The 18,046-nt window shown below is 49.1% G+C and overlaps 2 protein-coding genes and 1 non-coding gene across 4 annotated transcripts in view; 1 reads left to right on the top strand and 2 right to left on the bottom strand.

The window, feature by feature from the left end:
• Window positions 1–7,516, bottom strand: part of NCAPD2 (non-SMC condensin I complex subunit D2) — a 52,113-nt gene extending 44,597 nt beyond the window's left edge. For both annotated transcript variants that reach the window (XM_090054637.1, XM_090054647.1), the window contains exons 1-8: window positions 7,167–7,516; window positions 5,036–5,094; window positions 4,411–4,592; window positions 3,026–3,165; window positions 2,556–2,683; window positions 2,333–2,456; window positions 2,077–2,224; window positions 1,546–1,743 (exon numbers count right to left, since the gene is read on the bottom strand). In XM_090054637.1, the coding sequence (XP_089910763.1) occupies window positions 1,546–1,743; window positions 2,077–2,224; window positions 2,333–2,456; window positions 2,556–2,683; window positions 3,026–3,165; window positions 4,411–4,592; window positions 5,036–5,094; window positions 7,167–7,378 (1,191 nt within the window). In that variant the 5' untranslated portion in view covers window positions 7,379–7,516. The remainder of the gene's footprint in view (window positions 1–1,545; window positions 1,744–2,076; window positions 2,225–2,332; window positions 2,457–2,555; window positions 2,684–3,025; window positions 3,166–4,410; window positions 4,593–5,035; window positions 5,095–7,166) is intronic.
• On the bottom strand, window positions 4,680–4,978 carry LOC149874010 (small nucleolar RNA U85). The gene has a single exon (XR_016440130.1). It is a non-coding gene; the product is annotated as a small nucleolar RNA U85 (small nucleolar RNA).
• A 105-nt stretch (window positions 7,517–7,621) lies between the features above and the next one.
• On the top strand, window positions 7,622–9,723 carry MRPL51 (mitochondrial ribosomal protein L51). Its single transcript, XM_090054661.1, has 3 exons — window positions 7,622–7,853; window positions 7,928–8,035; window positions 9,377–9,723. The coding sequence occupies exons 1-3, from the start codon at window positions 7,778–7,780 to the stop codon at window positions 9,571–9,573; spliced, it is 381 nt and encodes a 126-aa protein (XP_089910787.1). The 5' UTR covers window positions 7,622–7,777; the 3' UTR covers window positions 9,574–9,723.
• Window positions 9,724–18,046: the final 8,323 nt, after the last annotated feature.

Genomic DNA, 18,046 nt, shown 5'->3' with positions numbered 1-18,046 from the left:
TTACGAGGCAACTCGTGAATGCCGAGATGCTGGGGTGGATAGAGCATCCCACAGGAGTGTGCGGGGGGAGGGGGGGAGGAAGCGCACTTAGCGGCAGAGCCACAAGTGGACCAGAAGTACTTCCAGCCCACTTCTGGGTTTGCTGCCAAGCACGCGAAGGATGTAGAAAAAACATTTAAAGCTGTGTCTATGGCTGAATCACTGCTTCTCCAAATCCCTGGTTTGGGCCAAATCCAAATTGAATATGGCCCATTTCCCACACCCCTACTGTCCAGTCCGGCTGCTAAAGATCTGGTTATACGTGTAAGCCTCCACCTCCATCTCAGTCACAAACATTGAAGTATGAGGCTGGGCCCACAGATTTACTGGGTGAATAAAAGCACAAAGCCTGGACTACTCGTTTCAGGAACTGAAGGATTTGCAAACTGCACATTTCCCTGGAATGTGAAAATTTCTGTCAGTACAGACAGTTGGCATATCTGTCATTAGTAATATCTGAAGCCTGAAGATCTTGAAGGGTAATATTCTAGTTGCAGAAAATTGAGATATAGTAATGTCCAAAACCAGGATATCCTTGTGGCAATGGCCAAAAAGATACGAAAAGCATATTAGCTAGAATGTACAAAACACCTTTGGGGGAAAAAAGAAGAGTTGAACTCTGAAGGAATGAGAACAAACTGTAAAGTCAAAAATGAGGTCTGTGAGAGGAGTGAAGAAAAGCTCTCCCAAACCAAAGGTACAAGAGAAGGACAAAGGAATGGGATGTACGTGCTGCCATTTATACTCTCACTGCACAGCATGACAAGAAGTCTCTGAGCTCAAATAGATGGTGTATATATGCATCCTGCAGTGGGGTGTACAGATAGAAAAACCATCTCAAATATAAAAGCATAAGAAATTTAAGATTACTGAGTTCATATAATCCCTTCCATCCTAAGGCTAGTTAGGATTCTTGCTGCCACTACTTCTACTACAGCCCTGCAATATAACCATCTCCTAGTTTCTAGCTAAGATTTATTCAGATCAGTTTATTTTAATATTCATTTGTGCCAATGTTGTCCTTTAGCTTAAATAACTCCTCTCCTTCCTGGTGTTTACCGTCTATAAGCACATCAGGGAGTAAGTCAGACCTCCTCTCAAGCTTCTCTTTCGATGAAATAAGCCGGCTCCTCTATTTTCCCCATAACAGGCTCTCTGTTTCCAAGAAGCCTTTTTCTGTACCTCTTCCAGTCTGATTTCAGGTTTCTTCAACATGTATGACCAAAACTATATATAGTATTCCAAATGAGGTCTCAGCAGAGCCTCCTACAAGAGCAGTGATACTCCCTTTACCTCTACAGGAAATACCTTGCTTGATATATCTTAGAAATAAGTGAAACTTTCACTCCTTGCTCTTGGCAACCTGCAGTCATAAAAGCAGAGAGCAGAGGTTTCCTGAGAGCCCAGCAAGAAGCCTCATATTCTCCCTCTACTTCCTGTACAAGCGAATGTGAGACTGAATGATCTCCCTGCCCTGTGCTCACAATTAACTCCATGCATATTCACCTTGCGCTGGACAATTCGTGTGAAAAGTTGCAATACGCGGCTGCGCACGTGCCCAAGGACATCACACACATGTGCCTGCAATGTATCCAGGAACTGGTCCCGTGTACTCCTGGCAGCTTCCTCTAGCTGGTCTCCATTCAGTACTTGGAGCAGTATCTCTGCCATGGCTGTCAAGATGGCATTTCGCATTGTATAATTCTGAAAAGAGACAAATCATAAGACTAGGAGTTGAGAGAAGATAAGGTCCTGTAATACTCTGGCTAAAAAAGATAGTCCAGCACTTATGGATTTTCAGGCCCCACGATTCTCTGGTGAGACAGACTGCCTATACTGGGGGTTTGCGTAACAATTTCTGTTCTCTTTACATCATCTATGAATGCAAAGAGTGTACCAGGGTAGAAATCTATCCCAGAGTGCCAATTTTTGTTTCTTGATTTTTGTGAAATAGGTTTAGCTTAGAGGCAGAAGATACTGGATGGCAGCATTCTGTTTTCTTCCGGAGAGAAAGCTTAGCTCCTTCCCAAACAGTACCTCTCCATCCAGGTGATGCAGCAGGACACTCATGTTGGACAACACCATGCCTGGGATTTGTTCGGCCAATTCTGTGAGAAAGACAGCATAGCCCTTAGCTCCAGAAATATCCCGAGCCAGGTTCTCTGGACACTTCTGTCCAATCTCTCTGCAGAAAGAGGGGAAAAGATAGAAAGAAGGTGTCCACAGCTGTTGGGAGAGGGAGGGAGTCAGGAAGAGGGATATAGGTAGTAGGGTCTTGGTGATTTTCTCTTACCTCAACACCTCACCCACTATACTCTTCATGCCATACTCTGTAGCCCAAAGGCTCACAGCTTCTCCAAACAAAGGGGCTACATGTTCAAAGTGCTGTAGCATCTGTGTGATCTTCAGAGTGGCACCTGCCAAGTCAGAGGAGAGGAAAAAGGGTCAGAGAATGTAAGTGGGACATAGTTTGAGGAGAAAGCGCAAAAGAGAGAGAAAGAAAGCAGAAAACTCACTAAGCATGTGGTCATAGCGCATCAGAGTCACAGCAAGTAAATGTATCACTGCCTCCCGTGTAGGCCGATGCTTTTGGTGACTGATGGTTGGATTCTCCAGGATGCGGTAACAGATGCCAGTCATCAAGCTAAAGAAGATGGAGACAGGATCTGACAATGCAGTCTATGCCAACCCCACACAAGAGATTTGAACTGGGGGAGCCTCCCAGGTTCCTGCCATCATTACCGCCCCCAACTGAATTGTTTCTCAGGCTCCAATGTCCCAAACGATTAAAGAAACAAGAACTTTTTTCTCAGACTCCTCAGCACTACAGAATCATTCTCAAAGTCCTTTCTCATTGTTGTTATGCTCTGCCTCATAGGAAGCTTTACCTTTCAATCCATCCTTCTAAAAGTCAACCCCTGAAAGAATCACACCCTTCATTCATTCAATTCCATCTACTGTTCCTCAAGATTCAACTCACCCTTACCTCACAAATTCCTCCTCTACCACCAAACCACTCCACAGTCGACGGAGATCCAGTTGCAACAGCTCTGTCAGCAGCTGTATGAGTGGCTGCCTCTCTTCCTCCCATGAGAATCCAGAGCGCTTAGTGCAGCCCTTCTTGTTCTAAGAATAAGATTACGAGGTATGCACACCAGAAATTTTACAAAAGACATGGAAAAGTTAGAGAGGGTGCAGAGGTAGGCAACAAAAATGAAAAAATACTTGGAAAGCAAGCCATATAAAGGAAATGTTGAAAGAAATAAGCATGCTCAGCTTACAGAAAAGGTGAGTAAGAGTGAGTGTAATAGCAGTCTTCAAATATCTGAAGGGTTTCCATAAAGAAGAGGAGAATATGGCCCTCTTCCTCAATTTTCTGAGTGTATTTTAAGAACCTTTGCAGTGGTGGGACACCAACAGTCCACATCCCCCTGCCGTACCTGTAGCAGGTTACAGTACTTTTGGTGATTTTTGAGAGCATGATGGGCATGTCTACATATGCGTTAATACGCTTTAGTTAATGAGGATTAAATCTAGTACCTCCATTGTGAAGTTCTAGGAAAACGTGCATTAGCCTACTAACTAAAGAGGATGGCTTTTAAGTGACACTTAATACACGTTAGCCTATTTTAATGCACATTAACTAAATAGCACATTTTTAGAGATGCTTTAATGCACATTAAAATAGGCTAATGTGCATTAAAGCGCACATGTAGATGCACCCACCTTACGGTTGTGGGATAGGGCTGATTGTGTAGTTCAATTAATATGTTAAATAAAAACTTATATGGGATGGTTTGGATAGGGATGATCCTGCCTTGAGCAAGGGGTGGGCCTACATGACTTACTGAGGTCCCTTTCAGCTTTATTTTTCCATGATTCTATAACAAGTGGCACAATACAAGACTGCTACATCATCCTTTAGTAGCAAAGACAAAGATTAGGCTCTATAGTACTGAGAACCTCTGCCATAACTCCGACATGAGCCGAAGACTACAACCAAATGCATTCAACTGCAACACCTTTCCTCTATTACAGAAGGAATGCCAGGGAGCAAGTGTCAGAAACTAACTAGAGAAAAGCCTGTACACAAAACATCTCAGGCTTTAGATACCAGTGGAATATTAATACTAGGATATGTCACATTCCTTGCTGCTCCTGCCCAAAAAGAACTCCCTGAGGATGCATACGCCATATATCCTGGGCCTCCATGTGACCCAAGAGCCTTGCCAGTATCCACCTAGGAAGCTTCAGCTATGCCACATATCTAATGTTACAGTTGACTGAATGAACATCAGCATATAAAAATAAAGTTACAGAGTGTCCAGTAACTATATTTAGTTTCCATTTTTATCCTCCCACAGCACATACCCTTCCACCAAGACTCAGCTCCACTGAGTCACACTTGAAAGACTCCATTTCAAAAGCCTCCACTAGACGAGTCAGCACGTAGCAGTTCATCTTAAGGGCGTTGAGGTAAGCCAAGCGGTCTGAGGAGCTCAGGCCAGGATCATCCAAGATGGAAGGCAGGTCATTAGAGTGAGAGGACACTACTACAATGAGATAGGAAGACATGAGAAATTTAGGGCAAGATGGGTTAATGATTCTCATTTCCCACATCTCAAACACAAGCTAACAGCAGCCATCAGATTACCAAAGACCTGTGCTCATCTCTCACCAGCTTTGACCTGGGCCACATCCCAATACCCACACCTTGGACATCATTAGTGCACCCTGTCCCCATAACCTTACTCAACTCCTAGTACCTCTTAGCTAGGAGGAGATGGATAACAGGAAATGGAATTTTCTGTTGGTCTGCCCTTACAGCAAACACACACAACTCTGCATTGTCTGCCAAGATTACAGACCTGTTTAAGGAAATGGGTTGAGGATGCAGCCCTGCCAGTGAAGTCACATTTGCCTTATGTCATCATACAGCTGCGAGAGAACACACCCACCATTCCCCATACAAGGAGAGAAGGAGGTTTACACCCACCTTTTTTCATCTGATCCAGGGCAGTCTCTTTGATAGCAGCATCCACAGTGTGGAAATGACTGTGAAGTAGACACAACCAATAAGACAATGCAGGATGGTTGCTTGTACCATGCTCAATCAAGCAACAGAACCACAAGCAAGCCCAGACTTCTCCTCAAATCCTATTTACTATTCTTACTCCAAACTCATGTTTTCAACCCATTACACTTGCAATTAGAAAAACCATGTTGTGAGAAGACTCAAAAGAGGCTTCTAATAGAGTCTGTGCATAAACTGTGTTCTCCAAATTCTAGTTTAGTGTATTTCCCAATTGATCTGTTAACAGTTTAGAAAATTCAATACACACACACACACACACACACACACACACACACACACTCACTCACTCACTCTACTTCAACTTCAGGAGAGTCCCAAAATACTCCAACTATATTTTGCAGTTACAGCTAGCTAAACCTTGCAGAAAGGGCACAATGCAGCCTTAACTATACATATCCAGCTGTTATAAAGCAGTCTGTATCTCTGGCCATGCTACCTGGTATTAGGCTGGCAGCAGCCATAAGGGTGAAGCCAGAGGTTTCAAACATATAGACCATAGGCTGGATCCAGCCTTCAGAGCTGCATTATCCAAATGGATGAGCTACCTGCAGGCTACCAGAGGTTGGGGGTGTGTGGTGAGGATGACTGGCCTGCAGAGGAATCTGGAGCCCTTTGGCCTCAGTGAGCATGGCAGTCAGTAGTAGAAGGATGACCAAGGATATCACCCTCTGGCCACTCCATGCATCACTACTGCCGCAGACCTATCTCTTGAGCCACGAGCCCCGCCCCATGCTGGAGTTACCATTATAAGACCTGCGCTGGAGCTAATGCCATGGCTGCAGGCCTGATGTGGTGGCAGTTCCAGCTCAAAGCTTGCAACAGGAGTTAGAGCTACTACTGCATGCCCTGTGCTGGAGCTAGAGGTGCCACTGTTGTGTTCCTTGGGCTGAATCTAGCCCATAAGGAGCTCCATGGGTTTGACACTCCTGGGTTTAAGCTACTTGCCTGCAGGATAGGCTGGGCTTTGTATATAAACCCAGGGCTTCCATCTGGGCTTTTGCTGCTCAGCACTGCACACCTTGTGGCAGCTCTGCTATGCTCCCAGCCTTGGAACAATGTACCTTGGTTCTGCTTCAACCCCCACCTTGGACCCCTCATGCACCCTGCTGTGCATTTTGGACACTGTGGCTCCTGACCTCTAGCCTGGCCTACACTATGGACATGGATATGGTTATGGACTAGAAATCTAATGTGGACTCCTTGTTTAAGACCCCTTTGGGTAGCCACTGCTCCATTCTGGGTCCCCTACTGGCCCGAGTACTTCTTTAGCCCCTGGCTCCTACAGACTGTTTGCACATCAATCCTTACAGCAGCTGGCATTTCCATTGGGCAGAGCTCCACCCACACACAAAGAAAGTCTTACAAAAAGGACCCTTTAAAGGCACTATGGACACACCTGCACCTATGTGAGCACCACTGGCTAAAAGCAGAAGCCTGATGCATCCTGGGGCCTGACTGTTCCAGGTTTTGAATGGCATTGAAATGGGCATGCAGGCAGTTGCTTTGCCTAAAAAACAGACTTCAGGTTTCTCCTGGGACAAAGCCAGGATCCTACAGAAAGAGCAAACCTTACTGTCTTGGTTGTGCGAGTACTGCACACCCCTCAAATCCACCCCTCCCAGCCCAGTCAGACGTTGGACTCCCCACCAGGCGGTTTCCAATGAAGCAATCAAGACAGCTTGTGCCAGACATGCATACCGAGGTCTGCACTGGTCTGTAACAGGGGTGGCCAGAGCAGGGCCCTGCAGGACCTGGAGCCGGGTGAGCTTGACCCCCCACCCTGTTGGTAAAGTGTGAATCGGCTCTGCCTTCTGCCTGGCTCCAGATGGCAGGGCTAAGCCCGCCCCACTGCTTGCACCGTAGCCCCCTCTGGCTACAGCGGCCGGGCTTTGCGGGGCCCCCAACGCAGCCGAGTAGGACAATGGCGGCACGCGCGGCTTCTAGCAACCAGCTCCCGCGGCACCTCTCAGCCGTTTCCCAGCGAGGCAGGCGGAGCCCGGCTGGCAGGGCGACCCCCCAACCCAGCACTCACTGCAGCAGGCTGCAGAGGGCGTCGAAGTGCTGCAGCACGGCCCGCGGGCCCTGCGCCCCGAAGGCGGCCCCGAAGGCGGCCAGGGCGCCGGGCAGCTGCGCGGGCTGCAGCAGGCGGGGCGAGGCGGGGCCTCCGCTGCGCAGCAGGTCCCCGGGGCACAGAGGCAGCTGGAATTCCCAGGCCGCGCTGGGCGGCTGCGGCGGCGACGCCATGACGGAGGTGGTGGCCGGGCCCGGGCACCGCTCGAAAGCGCGCGCCGCGCCAGGAAACCAATGGGCACACACACCGCCTCACCACCGCGGCCAATGGCGCCAGGCGCCCGCCCGCGCAAGTCCCAACCGTTTCCTCGGTAGGCGCTGGCCAATCGGCGCCGTCTTGCGTCACAACGCAGGACAGCTTCCACCCCGCCTCCCTGAGCTTCCAGGAGCCGGGCGCGCTGCATTGCGGGAGGCCGCCAGTGCAGCCGCGGGGTCCGATGGGAAAGTGGTTGGGTGGAGTAGGGTGCGCCCGGACCGCCTGCGCGCCTATCCTCTTCCTCTGCTGCCGGGGCTGCACCCTAGCAAACTGCGCGCGCGCGTCCCCCGGCGGGAGCCGGCAGCAGCAGCGGCGCTATGGCGGCAATGCTGCGCATGGCGAGGGTGCTCCTGTGGGGCCGCGGCCCCACGGCCGCCCGAGCCATTAGCGTTGGTGAGTAGGCGGCGCTGAGTGCGGGGCGGCCCTGGCCCGGACCCCCGTGTCTTACAACGTTTCTCTCCCCTCAGACGCGCCCCGCTGGCTGCGCGTGAAGGAGCCTCCCGCGCACGTGCAGGTGGACCGCTGGACGGAGAAGCGGGCCCTTTTCGGCGTCTACGACAACGTGGGAATCCTGGGTGAGCCGCGGCCGCCCGTAGGGAGCCGGGCGGGGGGAGGGGCCGACCTGTGGGCATGACAAGGTTGTAGCGGGTGCCTTGACCCCGTGGCTGTGACTGGGCTGTGCCAATGCTCCTGCTGGGACTTAAGAACTGGAGGTTCCTGGCTAGGTCATCTGGCCCTTTTGCTTGGGGCCAGTGCATTGCTAGGTTTGGGGTCAGGAAGGAATGTTACTCCTGGTCAGATTGATTCAGACTGAAGGGGGTTTTGCCTTGCTCTGCAGCCGGGAGGAATAGCCTGTCCCTGGGATCTCTTGAGTGTATGTTAATAGCACTTCTTCTGTTAGCTGTGAGGGTGTTACGTCTGTGCCGTGCCAGGGTTGATGGTCTTAGGTCAAGTTTAGATGATGGATTTGTAATGGATGTTTTGAACATCCCATGGGATTTATATGGGATGAACCTGCCTCAGGCACGGCGGTAAATTAGATGACTGCTGGAGGTTCTCACTCCTCTGTGATTCTCTAAGATTCATTGAAATGAGGCATGAAATAGGAGCCATGTTGCCAGGAACAGCTGATGGACAGAATTGCAGGACAAGGGCTGGTTGGACTGGGACAACACAAAGACCATCAAAAGAGAGAGGGCCGTTGACACCTGTGGAATGAAGACTTTAGAAGGAATTGGGTAGACTTTCAAGAGCCGTGAATTCAGTCAACAGTCTCACTGCTGCCTGAATGGAAATGTATTATTTAATTTAAGATTGAAGCAAAAAGTCCTCCTTTATTGGTAAGGTGGTTAAAATGCTGTATTCCGTGTTATAAAAAACACAACAAGCTAGGCAAATGTAATCCAGAGACTCTGTTTCATTCATTATGGGGTCAGTAAAGTTAAATGTACATCTCTCTCTTTCTCTCTCTCTCTTTCTTTATTAACCTTAGTCTTTTTTTAACTCTAGCAAGAAATATTATCTGCAGGGCTCTGAAGTAGGTGCAACTTGACTAGAAGCAGCAAACAGACCACAACATTGCGATAGCTGGAGTAGTAGGACCCATCTAGTAGGACAGAGGGTTGTTAGGCCCTGTGGAATGAAGAGTTTAGAAGGAATCAAGCAAATTATAATGAGGTCTGAGGTCAATAGGCTCTGTCACTGCTGCCTGAATAGAAATGCTGCTACTGCTGCCAGGCAGTTGGCTTAAATTTTGGATGGACAGGGAATCAACGGGGAGTGCAAGTGTATCAGTGCACCGCCCCCACCCCTTGGATTCACCCCTGATTTTGGTTTGTGGCATCTGGGACTAATGACCCCTAGGACTCCCTTTCTCTTACTGCTTCTGTTTTTCTCCCACTTTTATTGGCTGTCAGGAAACTTCCAGGCTCATCCCAAGGACCTGATCACAGGTCCCAAGTGGCTACGAGGCTGGCGAGGGAACGAGCTGCAGAGATGCATCCGCAAAAAGAAGATGGTGGGTGATCGCATGTTTGACCAGGATTACAAAAATCTTGTGAAGAGAATCCGGTACCTGTACAGACGCTACAACCACACCAGATTGCGTCACTAGGAGCAGCCTTGCATTCCACCTTTGTCCTCGAGGCCGGGATGGCTTGGGGAGAGCTGAGGAAATGTGTGGAAGATGTGTACAAATCAGGTAGTTTGTAAAGCCCTCATAATAATAAATTGAGTTTGTTTTCTACAAACATCTTGTAATTTTGTAGTTACACCTGTGCATTCACTTCCCCTAATTGATGCACCTCGGTCGCAACCCAGGGCCCCTTGCCTTTTTCTTTTTGGTCCAGAACTCCTATTTGCCTAACTTTGCTGATTCCTTTTGTTCCGTTTCCTGCTGTGCTGTGCTCCTTCCAAAACTCATCAGAGTTTCAGACTCTTGATTTTTTTTTTTTTTTCCCTTCATCCTCAGTGAGAACCCAGCAGTAAAAATAGTGCCCTCTCAACCTTGGGGATGCCTGGGCTGGTTTCTTCTACGAATGGAATGTGCTCCTTCTCCCCTGCTGCTAAGGCTCCATATCTGTTTTCCAGAAAAGCTGCTGCAGGTGGAGATGAAGACTTCTGCTTGCTGCCAACAGTCACAAACTTCCTCCTTTTTGGGAGTCTATGTACTCCTCCTTCTCTAGCACTGCCTCTCCACCCTAGAGTTCTAAAGGAACTGGCCGAGGTCATTGCAAGTCCCCTGGCACAACTTTACGAGCACTCGTGGTGCTCTGGTGAGGTACCGGAGGACTGGAAGAGGGCCAACGTGGTCCCCATCTTCAAAAAAGGCAGGAGGGAGGACCCGGGAAACGATAGGCCGGTTAGTCTTACCTCAATCCTAGGCAAGCTGTTTGAGAAAATTATGCTGGCACGCATCCAGGAGGGGCCAGCAGGGGACTGCATGCTTAGGGGCAACCAACATGGGTTCATCAGTGGCAGGTCCTGTCAGACCAACCTGGTGGCCTTTTATGATCAGATCACCAGATCATTAGATGCAGGGGTAGCAGTGGATATAGTCTTCCTGGACTTCCAGAAGGCTTTTGACACTGTCTCTCACCCTGTTCTCATTAAGAAACTGGGGGGCTGTGGTGTAGACACCCACACAGTCAAATGGGTTGCCCACTGGCTGGAGGGCCGCACCCAGAGGGTGGTTGTGGATGGGTCCTTCTCAACCTGGAAGGACGTGGGCAGTGGGGTCCCCCAGGGCTCGGTCCTCGGGCCTGCGCTGTTTAACATCTTCATCAGTGATTTGGACGAGGGGGTAAGTAGAACCCTGTTCAACTTTGCTGATGACACTAAGATGTGGGGGGACGTGGGCACACTGGAAGGATGCAACAGGCTACAATCAGACCTAGACAGGTTACAAGGGTGGGCGGATGATAATAGGATGGGTTTCAACACAGACAAGTACAAGGTGATGCACCTCGGGAGGAACAACCGGCACCATACCTGCAGGTTAGGGAACTCCCCTCTTGTCAGCACGGAGGTGGAAAGGGATCTGGGGGTCATCATTGACTCCAACATGAATATGGGCTGGCAGTGTGGGGAGGCAGTTAGGAAGGCCAGCCGCACCTTGTCATGCATCCACAGATGCATCTCGAGCAGGTCCAAAGAGGTGATCCCCCCCCTCTATGCGGCACTGGTCAGGCCACAGTTGGAGTACTGCGTCCAGTTCTGGGCGCCACACTTCAAGAGGGATGTCGACAGCATGGAGAGGGTCCAGAGGAGGGCCACTCACATGATCAGGGGACAACAGGGCAGGCCCTATGAGGAGAGGCTACGGGACCTGAACCTGTTCAGCCTCCAAAAGAGAAGGCTGAGGGGGGATCTTGTGGCCTGTTATAAACTAGTCAGGGGGGATCAGCAGGCATTGGGGGAGTCCCTGTTCCCCCGAGCACCGCCAGGAGTGACCAGGAATAACGGTCACAAGTTGGCAGAGGGTAGGTTTAGGTTAGATATCAGGAGGTGCTACTTCACGGTCAGGGCAGCTAGGGTCTGGAACCAGCTTCCAAGAGAAGTGGTGCAGGCTCCTACCCTGGGGGTGTTTAAGAGGAGGTTAGATGAACATCTTGCTGGGGTCATTTGACCCATCATCTTTCCTGCCATGGCAGGGGGTTGGACTAGATGATCTGCTCAGGTCCCTTCCGACCCTAGAAACTATGAAACAATCCAGGTATCTTCCAGCCAGGTTTTGAATCAATCACGTCCTTATGGTGGAGGATGGTTTGGAGCCTTGCCACCTCCTCCTATGGCTCTCTTGTCTGCTCCCTGAGGGATACCACCAGGAGGCACAGCTGGCATCGCAGGCACTCCCCCGCCGGCTGTCACTGTAAAGAACCCATAAGCTGGAGCCTCCACAATGTCAAACCAGGACCTGGGTGGAAGCTTGGTAGCACCAAGTATTATTCCCCTTCCTGGTAGGCATCAGAGTACATCAGTACATTTTTTTTTTCTTTTATACCAGGTATTGTGGCCCACAGCAGGAGATAGAATACAGGGACAGCTGTACAGGACAGCAAGTTCCTTTCAATTTCAAAGGTGTGGAGCAAGGTCAGTTCCCAGGATATACATGAAGCTCGAAGTGGTGCTGGCCACTGATACTGGGGGTTCTGCAGCTGACCTCCCACCCGGGAGGCAGCAAGAGTGGGGGTGAATTATCTGCAGAGCAGTAGTGTGTAGACAGAGCAAAAGACAGGCATGAGCTGGACCAAAAAGCATTTAGTTTATCATCTGGTACATCACACCCTGTCACTGTGAATATGGAGCAGTCCAGGTCAGAGGTGATCCATATGCCTAGCTCGGCAAAGCAGTAGTGGACCAATCAGCTAAACCAAGCTGGGGTTTGGGGTAAAGTATTCTGAGTACATTTGAAACTGGTGTGCCCTCACCCATGTGCAAGGCTAAAGTTGTCACTGACTGGGTAAAGGTAACTCAGGTTTGGGTGCGTATGATCTGTCTGTAGTTTTTGTATGCCGGCTACTTCTCATAATGTAGACATTTGATTGTACCATATCCATGGAAGCATGTGGTGTGGGGAGGAGCAGAGAAAGGAGTCGTCACCTGTCAAGTGTATTCAGATGACCTGGCTTTGTCCTTGGGCAAACTAGTATTGCTACAGGAAACAAGTGCACTGGGGGCTCCCCTATGCCTTCTGAAGATGCCTCTTGAAAACCCTCTCTTCTGCTGAAGACTCCAAGCAGAACTTGGCGGAAGAGTGGGGGTGGATGGGAGGGAGTAGGGGAAGGACATTGCTTTTTTGAAGGCAGGAAGTGAATGAGGGTTGGGAGGTTGGGAAACGAGGCTGGCTTGGATGGTGGGAGGAGTAAGAAAACGTCTTTGGAGACACTTGGTGTTTCCTTGTTCTGTCACAACTGGTGGAGAGCCTGATATATCGCTATTTAATGCAAGGTTGATGGTTAACACAGTATTGTCTCCCATATGGCATGTCCCCAAATAAGATACACAACTTGGTTTTGAAAGGCAGAACAAAGGAAAAAAGATCTTTCCTTGTTCCTGTAGTGGGAGCCTCTGCGGAAAGGGACAAATGGGTGAAAAGGGAGGTGTCCACAGAGCAGGTAGGAAGCCCCAATTGCAGCATGGCTGCATTACTTTTTCTCCTCCCACCCTAAAGAAACTATTACAATGTTTCCTTGCTTATGATGTGCTGGCCAATTTCCAGCAGCAGTTTGCGACCACTTATCTAGGCAAAATCACCCATATTTGGCATGGCTTGGGAACCTCCAGTGCAGTTGCAGAATCAGAGTTGGGGGTAGAGAAGCCTGGTCTTGTCCCATTTATATTGACTGGATTAAATTGCTTGTGGCCTGGGCAAACAATCTGCAGATCAACAGCGTAAATTTTAGTATTGATCTTCCTAGGTTTTTCAGCGTTCTTTGCAGTTGACCATGAGGTGCTGATAACATGCTTATAGGACTGGGTGAGTATTTGTGGGACCACTCTTAACTGGTTCCACTCCTTCCTAGCAGGATGGTCCCAGAGTGTGGTGATGGCTAAGTGCTCACCCTGGTCTCAACCTTTCCTGTGAGTTTTCCAGGGTTCCGTCTTATCTCCTATTTGTGTAGCTGAGGCCATTGGATGAGATTGTACTGAAATCTCAAGTACTGACGATATCCACTCTCACTCTCTTCTTTTTCACACCACCTAGACCCAGCAGCCTTGATTCTTACCTAGTGCCTGCTGCCAGGGGTGTGTACTATAAAGCCATGGTCCCCACTTTGCCCAAGCGGGCTGTGGGGAGGACCAGATGATCCTGTCACTACCAACCTCCCTAATCCCTCTATTTTGCCCCCCATGTCTTGAAGTATGTATTAATTATTGTGAGGTGGATAGAGGTTGAGTCATGATTCTACCAGTCCACCCAATGGCTTTTCTTCATGGGACTCTTCTTCCCTTTCCACCCCACCCTTTCCATGTCCTGACGGATGGTATGTGTCAGAGTCTTGATCCTGCATCAACTCACTGAGCTGCTCATTCTCAATCACTGGCTTACAGAGGAAAGGTGTCCCAAAGTTTGAATCTGTTCAGTCAGGCCCTACCGGGCCATGACTTCGATCCATTCTTTACAGACTTGAGTCAATCACTGTAGGTCAGTTTGTTTAAGGGTCTATATATCAGTTAACTTGGCTTGATTCCCCTCTAGTGTCTGGGTCCAATCTTTTAGAACAATTCATTTAGTGTCCATAGAACAATCAAGTCAATCCTTCCCCAATGCATGAGTCAATTAATTTGGATCAGCTATTTTAAAGTTCATGGAATAATCAACTTAAATACTTTCCTCACCATTGCATGAATCATCCAGTTTAGATCAGTAGCTTTAAGGTCCAGAAAATAAATTGGTCCCTCTCCCTTACAGGAATTCCTACCTTGACCACAACTCCTTAGGGTCCAAGTCACTGTTTTCACAGGGAAAGGTTTTCTTTCTTTTTTTTGGGGAGGGAGGAGGACACAGCTCCAAAACAAACAAACAAGGCTAAAGATGGAAATCAAGTTTCTCAGAGCTTTTCCCCTGCCGCACTCTTTTCCCCTCGCACCTGTCAACAACTGAGGACTGGATGTAGATTAAAGCAATGGAAGCTGAACCAGAAGAGGACAAAGATGTGATGGTGGTTGGCAGTCCTTGTGACTTGGGGTGGGGGCATAAGGAAACCTGTCACTGATGGAGATCAGCCTCCCTTTCTCACTCAGGTTTGCAGTCTTGGGTTACTTTTGGATCCTCTGTTGCACCTGGATGTTCAGATGGTGGGGCTGGGTAGGAGTGCCTTTCATCAGCTCTGCCTGGGGAGAAAGGTGTGTCCCTTTCCTTCAGCTTCACCCCTTGCCACCATCATTCATGCTTTAGTAATCTTGAGGGTAAACTACTGCAGTGTACTTTGAGGGGTTGTCCCTGATAACTGTCTTGATGCTGCAGCTTATGCAGAACATGGTGGCCTGTCTTATGACAAAACTGTGTTTTACTACTCTCCCAGGTAGATAATTTTTACTAATATTTAACCTAAATTTCCCTTGCTGCAACTTGAGATGGTAGCTCCTTGTTCTGTCATCTGCCACCACTGAGAACTGCCTAGCTCTATACTCTTTCGAACCCCGCTCAGGTAGTTGAAGACTGCTATTAAGTCTCCTCTTCTCTAGACTAAATAAGCCCAGTTCCCGGTCTTTCCTTGTGAGTCATGTCTCCCAGCCCCCTCACTGTTTTTGTTGCCCTCTGCTGGGCTCTCCAATTTGTTCACATCCTTTTTTGTAGCAGGGGCCCAAAACTGAACACAGTACTCCAGATGTGGCCTCACCAGTACTGAATAGAAGGGAATAACCACTTCCCTTGACCTACTGACAACACCTACCAATGCAGCCCAGAATGCTGTTAGTCTTCTTGGCAACAAGGGCACACTGCTGACTCATATTCAGCTTATTTCCTAATGTAACCGCTAAGTGCTTTTCTGCAGAGCTGCTGCCCAGCCAGTCAGCCCCCAGCTTGTATTGGTGTATGGGATTATTCCAACCTAAGTGCAGGACTTTGCACTTGTCCTTTGTTGAACCTCATTAGATTTCTTTTGACCTAATCCTCCAACTTGTCCAGGTCCCTCTGAATCCTAGCCCTACCTGCCAGTGCACCTATTATTCCCCACAGCGTGGTGTTATCTGGAAACTAGCTGAAGGTGCACTCTATACCATCCTCCATGTCACTGATGAAGAAATTGAACAAAACCCAGGACCGATCCTTGGGGCACTCTACTTGGTACCAGCTGCCAACTAGACAGAGCCATTTATTACTACTTTCTGAGCCCAGTGCTCCAGCCAGTTTTTTATCTACCTTACAGTCCATTCATCCAGCATACTCCTTTAGCTTGCCTGTGAGAAAGTTGTGGGAGACCATATCAAAAGCCTTGCTAAAATCAAGGTACAACACATCCACCAGTCTCCCCACATCCATTGAGCTAGCCACCTCGTCATAGAAGGCAATCAGATTTGTCAGACGTGACTTCCCTAAGGTGGCATCTGTTGCCCATGGATGCATCCCATTCAGCCCCATGGTCTTGTACACATCCAGCTTTTCTAAGTAGTTCTTAACTTGTTCTTGGTGAATCCATGCTGACTGTTCCTAATAACCCATTTCTCATCCAAGTGCTTACAAATGGATTCCTTGAGGATCTGCTCCATGATTTTTCCAGGGACTGAGGTGAGGCTGACTAGTCTGTAGTTCCCTGGGTCCTCCTCCTTCCCTTTTTAAAATATGGGCACTATGTTTGCCCTTTTCCAATCATCCAAGACCTCTCCTGATTGCAATGAGTTTTCAAAAATGATGGCCAATGGCTCTGCAATCACATCAGCCCTCAGCACCCTTGGGTGCATCCAGTGGCAACATGTAGGGGGAGCACCGGGGTGCCCTCCCTGGAAGCACTGGCCTGGGAGCGGAGTGCTGTTGCGCTCCCAGAAGCGGCCACAGCCACTTCTGGAAGTGGCTGCCACGGTCAGTCGGAGTGATGGTCTGCCTCATGATCTTTTGTGGGGGACCCTTGCTAGTTAGTGAGATTGGTGCAGGATCGGGTTCCCCCGGTCAGCGGGATCAGCTGTGGGGGGACCCCTGCCCCCCCCGCTTGCTGACTGGTTGCTGGGGGGGGCACATGCCCCCCCCACTAAGGTGGCATCCGTTGCCCATGGATGCATCTCATTCAGCCTCATGGTCTTGTACACATCCAGCTTTTCTAAGTAGTTCTTAACTTGTTCTTTCACCACAGAGGACTGCCAACTTTTTCCCCAAACTGCGCTGCCAGGTGCAGCAGTCTGGGAGCTGACCTCGCCTGTGAAGACTGAGATAGAAAAGGCATTGGAAACTTCAGCCTTTTCTGCATGCTCTATCACAAGGTTGCCTTTCGCATTCAGTAAGGGACCCACACTTCCCCTGATCCTCCTCTTGCTACCGACATACTTGTAGAAACCCTTCTTGTTACTTTTCCCATCCCTTGCTAGCCTCAACTCCAATTGTACTTTGGCCTTCCTGACTTCATCCCTACATACCCGAGCAATGCTCTTATATTTCTCCCTAGTTATTTATTCAAGTTTCCATTTCTTATAAGCTTCCTTTTTATGATTTAGTTTACCGAAGACTTCCCTGCTAAGCCAAGCTGGTCTTCTGCTATACCTGCTAGTCTTCCTGCACATCGAGATGGTTTGTTCCTGCACTCTCAGTAAGGCTTCTTTGAAGTACAGCCAGCTGTCCTAGACTCCTCTCCCTCAGACTGGCTTCCCAGGGGATTCTGCCTATGAGTTTCCTGAGTGAGTTGAAGCATGCTTTTCTGACGTCCAGGGTCCATACTCTGCTGCTCTCCATCCTTGCTTTCTTCAGGATCTTGAACTCTGTCATCTCATGGTCACTGCTGCCCAAGTTGCCATCCACTGATATGTTCCCCACCAATTCTTCCCTGCTTGTGAGGAGCTGGTCAAGAGTATGGCCCCTAGTTAGCTGCACCAAGTTGTGCCCACTCTCAAATCTTTCTGGATCACCTGTGCACTGCTGTATTGGCCTCTCAGCAGATGTCACGGTGATTGAAGTCCCCCATTAAAACCAGGGCCTGTGATCAGGAAACTTCCACTAGTTGTTTGAAGAAAGCCTCATCCATCATTTGCTCCTGGTCTGGTGGTCTATAGCAGACCCCCACCATGACTTAATCCTTATTGCCCTCCCCTCTGACCTTGACCTAGATAGAGACTCTCAACAGGCCCATCTCCAGTTTCATGGGGAGGTCTGAGTAATCATGTAAAAGAGCCATATAAAGTGCAAGTCCTCTCCTCATTTCCTTCCTGTCTTTCCTGAACAGTTTGTACTCATCCATGACAGTGCTCCAGTCCTGCCAGCTATCCCACCACATCTGTTATTCCAATCACATCATAGTGCTGTGACTGTGCAAGGGTTTCCAGTTCTTTCTGCTTGTTTCTCAGGCTCCATGTATTTGTGTACAGGCACTGCAGGTAACTAGTTGTTTGCCCTGATTTCTCAGGTAGCATGACAGCACTCCACTGCTAGAGACTGT

The sequence above is a fragment of the Crocodylus siamensis genome, chromosome 1, assembly GCF_052110815.1.
Source record: "Crocodylus siamensis isolate JL-2025a chromosome 1, ASM5211081v1, whole genome shotgun sequence".
Lineage (NCBI taxonomy): Eukaryota > Metazoa > Chordata > Crocodylia > Crocodylidae > Crocodylus > Crocodylus siamensis.
This window is presented reverse-complemented; position numbering and strand designations above follow the sequence as displayed.

What these genes read in the sequence shown, in the direction of transcription:
- MRPL51 (XM_090054661.1), top strand. Translation starts at nt 7,778, where the DNA reads ATGGCGGCAATGCTGCGCATGGCGAGGGTGCTCCTGTGGGGCCGCGGC. An exon ending in CGCCCGAGCCATTAGCGTTG is followed by an intron (nt 7,854 to 7,927) that starts GTGAGTAGGCGG and finishes CTCTCCCCTCAG; the next exon opens with ACGCGCCCCGCTGGCTGCGC. An exon ending in CGACAACGTGGGAATCCTGG is followed by an intron (nt 8,036 to 9,376) that starts GTGAGCCGCGGC and finishes ATTGGCTGTCAG; the next exon opens with GAAACTTCCAGGCTCATCCC.